The following is a 6684-nucleotide window of genomic DNA, read 5'->3' as shown; positions in this document are numbered from 1 at the left end:
TAACCAATTAAGTCCCTCAATTTTAAAAATCTTAACCAATTTGGTCCTCCGTTTGTTTGACGGTTAGTCAACCGTTAACTTGGGACCAAATTGGTAATTTCGCTATAGTCAAAGGACCATTTTGGTAATTAACTTTAGGGGTGGGCAATTCGGTTTAGTTTTCTCGAACTGAACTATACCAAACCGAACCGAACTAATTTGGTTCGGTAATATACCGAACAACCAAACGGTATTGGATTCTTGTATACCGAACAGTTCGATAAAAAATCGATCCGAATTGTTCGGTAAAAAATTGAACTGAATCGAATACTGTTTGATTTTTTTTAAAATAATAATAATAATAAATAAATAAATAAATAAATAAATAAATAAAAAGTAAATCCAAGTCCTTTACTGCTTGCTCTGCCATTCAGTTCACATTCTTACGGGTATCTCTCGTAAATGTTTTATTTTATTTCTTATGGTTTGTTATCAAAAGTTCTATATTATGTGTTATGGTGTTTACATAGTCCATATTCAAAGTCTAATATATAACAAAATAGCAATTCAAAGTTCAAACGGTATTCGGTTCGGTTCGATTTTTACCGAAGAAATTCAGTTCGGTTGGAGAATTTACCGAACCGTTCGGTATACAAGAATCTATTACCGTTTGGTTGTTCGGTACATTACCGAATCTAATTACTCCGTAGTTTGGTACGGTTCGGTTCGAGAAAATTGAACCGAATTGCCCACCCTTATAGTTAATTATCAAAATGGTCTTTTGACTATAGCAAATTATCAATTTGGTCCCAAATTAACGGTTGACTAACGATCAAACAAACGAAAAATCAAATTAGTTAAAATTTTTAAAATTTAGAACTTAATTGATCAAAAGAAATAATCAAAGACTAAATTAGTAATTTTGTTATTGTCAAGAGACTATTTCGATAATTAACTTATATAAAAATATAAAATGCGTTTAGCCCCACATGTTGGGGCTTGGGGGTAGAATTATGTCACTTCACGATCCACTTTTTCATTCGAAATTTTTAATTTTTCTTTTTCTATTACTTTACATTGAAGCCACCTACTACAGAAGTAGGCGATAAGCAACGCGTTTACGCGCTTAAGTTTTGTACGGATCATTTTCTTTTAATTTTAGATTCGTTTTCGATCTGGTCTACAACTTTTATTGTTTTTTAAAGATAAAATGTCCTTTTTACTATAAAAATATTTAAATTTTGTAAATAATAATGTCATAACATCATATTAATAGATTCTCACGTTATTGATGTTTGGTCACTAACACTAACGCTAACACATTTCTAAAGATTCCATCAAATTAAACCATGAAGATCACTGTATGATGGTACGTATAAATTAGATAAATTCAAACTTTTCGTAGCATAATTTTTTAATAGAGTGTTGACAATAATCGTACATGTAACTTAGACTTTATGTGAAAATACTTGACTAAAATAGTGTTGGCAAAAATCGGACATGTAATCTTTATATAAAAGAATTATGTTTCATCTATTCTGTCAACTCTTTCGGGACAAAAAAAAAAAAAAAAAAAAAAAACTTTAAAAACTATAAAATAAAACCAAACAAGATTCGTATTGATTAAAACCTTACCTACAATGCATGAATAGTCAAATGCGTATGACCTTACGCGGTTTGTTGAGTCGTGCAAAATTATTCTTTTAAATTTACTTTTAAAATTTTAAAATAATCTTCAAATAAGTTACAATTTTATTTATTTGTATAATTAAGTCATTAAATTAAAAATATGTGCAATTAGAGTATTAAAAAAAGAAAAAACAAGTGTAAGTTTTATTTTTATTTTTGGATTACCATCAAGCTTTACGCAAAAATTACTTACTTGGCTATTTAAGTGAATATTTAAAATGTACTTCAAGTTGATGACAAAAATAGTTTTAAAAAATTTAAAATATACAATAAAAATAAAAATATGAGGAACTGAGGAAGGTTACCTCCTATTTTTTAATATATATATATATATATATATATATATATATATATATATATATATATATATATATATATATATATATATATATTTTAGAATTTTGTAATTATTAATCCACCTAGATGGAAAAGAAGTCTCTCTAATTTCATCGAGATAAAAGAAAAAACGCTCCATAATAGTCGCCAGTCTCCGATCGTGATCGCATCCCGAACGTGATCGCCGATCATCGGCGTCGTTGTGGCCCTCTCTCTCGAACGTGCGTCGAGAGGGTGATCTCCCTAGTATTCTAGGGTTCTTTTTATAGCTGGTTTGTCAGATGGATATCGCAGTTGTGTTGTCTTGTTCTACGATTCTTTTGTTCTTATTGATTCCGATACATTACGTTAAAATGGATATTCATCAAATCGAGAAGCAATGTGCTGATCTATCCCTAGCCGAAGAAGAATCTGGCGGTCTGGAGGCACCTGATTTGCAACCGATCCCGGATATCACGATTCATCATAACCTGGTTGGGAGACTTCTCACGGATCAACAGGTACACTTTGAGCATATGCAGCAGGTTCTAGCGTCTGTGTGGCGTCCAGTCATGGGAATGTATGCGGTTTCGCTAGCCGATGACCTCTTCCTGTTCTAATTTCCCCACCCGAAGGATCTCCAGCGGGTTCTCGACGACGGACCGTGGTCCTTCGAGAATAACCTTCTGATTTGCGATCAAGTTCCGATGGGCGTTAGGCCAGAGGATGTCGAATTGGCGTCTATCCCGTTTTGGGTCCAGATTCACGGTCTGCCGACCATGTTTGCCTCCCAAGATTTCATAGCCAAGATAGGGGATCATGTTGGAGAGTTCATCACGGCAGATCCGTTTAACTTTGGTGGGACATGGAAGAGCTATTACCGGATCAGGGTGAAGATGAACATAACATCCCCTCTCAAGCGGCGGATGAAACTTACAAGGCGAGATGGATCCGTGCAATGGATCATGTTCAAATACGAGCGTTTGAGTACCTTTTGCTACTGCTGCGGGATACTGGGCCATTCAGATAAGTTCTGTAAAACGGTGTACGAAGAAGGGATTCTACCGGAGGCGTTCCCGTTTGGTGCGTGGCTGTGAGCCGGTCTAAGAAGGCAGGTAAAGCCAGTAGGTGCAAAGTGGCTCCTACCGGCTACGTCTATGTCATCGGCTGTGGCTACTCTTCCCTCGGCAGGGCCACCGCCGACGGTACTGGTGGATGCGGAGGAGGTAGGGGGGTTGCAAGGAGACCTGAAGCGTAGAAGGGGCGAAGAAGAGGACACTACAACAGGTAGTGATGTGCAAATGACCGACACACCAAGAAATCATGAGCAGGCGGGTTTGGCGGACCAGGCTCGCCAGGACAAATGAGTTTCTTGAGCTGGAACTGCCGGGGAATGGGTGGCACCCGGACAGTTCGCGAACTATTGGGCATCATGTCCAAAAAGCGACCCATGTTCGTTTTCTTGATGGAAACGAAGGCTACTGATGTACAGGTGGAGGAGGCACGTGTGAAGATGGGTTTTGATTGTAAGATTGGTGTGGAGCATACGGGTTTAGGTGGGGGTCTTGCTTTCTTCTGGAGGAGTGCGGATACGGCATCGCCCATGAGTTACTCAACCAACCACATTGATATGGAGATAACTCTGCTCGATCGCCCGGCTTGGAGGCTCACTGGCTTCTATGGTGAGTCGGATCGGTCCCGACGTCATATTACGTGGGACTTGTTACGGCAACTAAAGGACAGGTCATCCCTGCCGTGGGTCGTCGTGGGCGATTTCAACGACATCGCATGTCTTTCCGAGAAGAGAGGATCACATTCCCATCCGACCTCGCTTATTGAAGGGCTTAATGATGCTTTAGGTGACTGTCAGCTTGTTGATTTGGGTATGGAAGGCGGTAGGTACACATGGGAGAAGAGTCGAGGTACCGAGTCGTGGATGGAAGAGCGACTGGACAGGGCGGTTGCCACGACGGAGTGGTTGGAGCTTCATGACGAGGTGGTGGTTCAAAATATATACACTGTGTTCTCGGATCATTGTGCGCTGTCGGTAAGCTTTGACCCGGGGGCTGCCAGAGCACATTCTGGTTCTTTTAAATTTGAAACCGCTTGGCTCTTGGAGGAGGGATGTGCCAAGGTTGTTGACGAAGCCTGGCGCTTATCCGCGGGCTTAGACTTCCAGGAGCCAGGAGCGTCTTGCCATGTGTGGCGAGCGACTATGGAGGTGGGGAGGAGAACATCATCGGCGATTTGGCAACCGCATCCAAATTTTGCGCCGAACCTTGGCTCGTTTAAAGGAGGATCATAGTGTACAGGGCGTGGAACATTTCATGAATGCGGAGGGTGAATTGGAGGCTTTGCTTATTGCGGAGGAAATCTTCTGGAAACAAAGATCGAGAGCAGTTGTGGCTTAAACACGGCGACGCAAACACTAAATATTTCCATAAATCTGCAACGGCTAGGCGCAAACGCAATCTTCTATCACGGCTAAAAGATCCGGAGGGCGATTGGCAGGAAGGTGTGGCTATGAACACGGAAATCCTCAGGTACTAAGAAGCTATCTTTTGCTCCGGTGCTAGTAATGCCGACCTCTTTCACCATGTCCAGGAAAGGGTCACGGACGAGATGAAAATATCTTTGTCGCAGCCTTTCACAATTATGGAAGTGAAAGGGGCACTGTTTGGCATGGCCCCTGACAAGGCGCCCGGGCCAGATGGCATGTCGCCGGCCTTCTTCCAACATTTTTGGCCAGTGCTGGGACATGACATGTCCATGTTCCTACTCAAGTGTGTAAAAACCAGAACCTTTCCCCTGGGTCTAAACGATGCTAACATTGTTTTGATTCCAAAGAAGGCTACACCAATTCGAGTTGCGGACCTGCGGCCTATAGCCCTTTGTAACGTTGTGTACAAAGTGTTGGCTAAAATGATTGTTAACCGATTGAAGGTTTGCTTGGATCAAGTTGTATCTCAATCTCAGAGTGCCTTTGTGCCTGATCGGCTCCTAACCGATAATATTATTATAGCCGGTGAGATCGGGCACTTCCTAAGCAGGAAAACGGGAGGAAATGTAGGGTGGACTGCGCTGAAGCTAGACATGGCTAAAGCGTACAATAGGATGGAATGACCCTATCTGGAGGGTATGCTGAGGGCCCTCGGGTTTGATAGCAATTGGATTGCTCTTGTAATGCTCTGTGTCACCACCGTTAATTATTCCATTTTGGTTAACGGTGTGGCTGCGGGACATGTTCGTCCTACCCGGGGAATCAGGCAAGGCGACCCTTTGTCGCCTTACCTCTTTATCCTTTGTGCTGAAGGGCTATCGATTCTCCTGCAACAAGCAGAGGCCTGGGGTGACATACATGGGGTGAGGGTGGCCCGGGGTGCACCGGCCATCTCTCACCTGTTCTTCGCTGACGATAGTTTACTCTTTTTCAGGGCCAACCAACGAGAAGCGGTGAATATCAAACAATGCTTAGATCTTTACAGCTTGGCATCGGGGCAACTTATCAATTTTGATAAGTCCAATGCTGTTTATAGTCACAACACACCAGGCCCCACTCGGGACCTAGTTACGGGGATTGTGGGTGTTCAAGAGGCTCCGGACTTGGGTCGTTACCTAGGTCTGCCATCGGCCCTCGGGCGAAACAAAACGGCTGTGTTCAAATATATTGAAGAGAATATCCGGGCACGTATCGGGTTGTGGCAGCATATGTTTCTGTCCCGAGCAGGCAAGAAGGTACTTCTGAAAAGCATAGCACAATCTCTTCCGATTTTTACTATGTCAATCTTTGTGTTGCCTTTGCGGGTTTGTGACACGCTGGAAAAGATGTTCAACCGTTATTGGTGGGGGGGGGGGGGTGGTGGTAATGGGAGTTGCGGGATACATTGGTTATCCTGGGACAGGTTGTGCAAACCAAAATCGACGGGAGGGTTAGGTTTCAAGAAACTGCATGAGTTTAACATTGCTTTATTGGCCAAACAGGGGTGGCGCTTGCTAACTCAACCTGACTCGTTGGTAAGCCGTATCTTGAAGGCTAAATATTTTGCTACCGTGGATTTCATGGAGGCCCAGGTAGGAGGGAACCCCAGCTTTATTTGGCGGAGTATAATGGCCGGGAGGGCTGTTTTAGAGCAAGGCTTAGCCAGACGAATTGGTGATGGAACGGAAACGAGAATTTGGGGGTGGAACTGGCTCGCGGATGCTTCAAACAAACCTCTAATCACGCTGTGTGTGGAAGAATTGCGACATGCGACGGTTATTGGACTACTTGACGAGCATGGGCGGTGGGATGGTGACATATTGCGGGATATTTTTCACTCTGATGACATCCCCAGGATCCTTGCCACCCCAGTGAGTACTCACCTCAAAGACTGCTGGAGATGGCCAGGTGATTTGCGAGGTAAGTACACGGTGCAGAACGGTTACCGCCTCCTCGCTCGCGAGAGGGTGCAACCAACAGTGGATGTTGCGTTTCATGCATGGAAAACATTATGGGCAGCACAGACTCCACCCAAGTGAGAAATTTTCTGTGGCGATGTGCTCGTGACGTGCTACCGGTACGGGACAATTTGCGACTGAAAAGGGTGTGGATTGGAGGAGGTTGCCCAATCTGTGGCTATGCTACGGAATCAATGGCGCATCTCTTCTGTGAGTGCGACTTTGCGAAGCAGCTATGGGAGACCGATAATGTGCTACAGGGCA

The 6684-nt window shown here is 43.3% G+C and overlaps 2 protein-coding genes across 2 annotated transcripts; both read left to right on the top strand.

Moving 5' to 3' along the window:
• Positions 1-2690: 2690 nt before the first annotated feature.
• Positions 2691-3350, top strand: LOC109189871 (uncharacterized protein At4g02000-like). The gene is made up of 2 exons (XM_019340497.1): positions 2691-3066; positions 3175-3350. Exons 1-2 carry the CDS (start codon positions 2691-2693, stop codon positions 3348-3350), a joined length of 552 nt encoding a protein of 183 aa, XP_019196042.1.
• LOC109189862 lies at positions 3347-4288 on the top strand. Its single transcript, XM_019340489.1, has one exon. The coding sequence runs from the start codon at positions 3347-3349 to the stop codon at positions 4286-4288; it is 942 nt and encodes a 313-aa protein (XP_019196034.1).
• Positions 4289-6684: the final 2396 nt, after the last annotated feature.

This window comes from Ipomoea nil, unplaced genomic scaffold (assembly GCF_001879475.1).
Source record: "Ipomoea nil cultivar Tokyo-kokei standard unplaced genomic scaffold, Asagao_1.1 scaffold0202, whole genome shotgun sequence".
Classification (NCBI taxonomy): domain Eukaryota; kingdom Viridiplantae; phylum Streptophyta; class Magnoliopsida; order Solanales; family Convolvulaceae; genus Ipomoea; species Ipomoea nil.
This window is presented reverse-complemented; position numbering and strand designations above follow the sequence as displayed.

What these genes read in the sequence shown, in the direction of transcription:
- LOC109189871 (XM_019340497.1), top strand. Translation starts at nt 2,691, where the DNA reads ATGGGCGTTAGGCCAGAGGATGTCGAATTGGCGTCTATCCCGTTTTGG. An exon ending in ACCGGAGGCGTTCCCGTTTG is followed by an intron (nt 3,067 to 3,174) that starts GTGCGTGGCTGT and finishes TTCCCTCGGCAG; the next exon opens with GGCCACCGCCGACGGTACTG.
- LOC109189862 (XM_019340489.1), top strand. Translation starts at nt 3,347, where the DNA reads ATGAGTTTCTTGAGCTGGAACTGCCGGGGAATGGGTGGCACCCGGACA.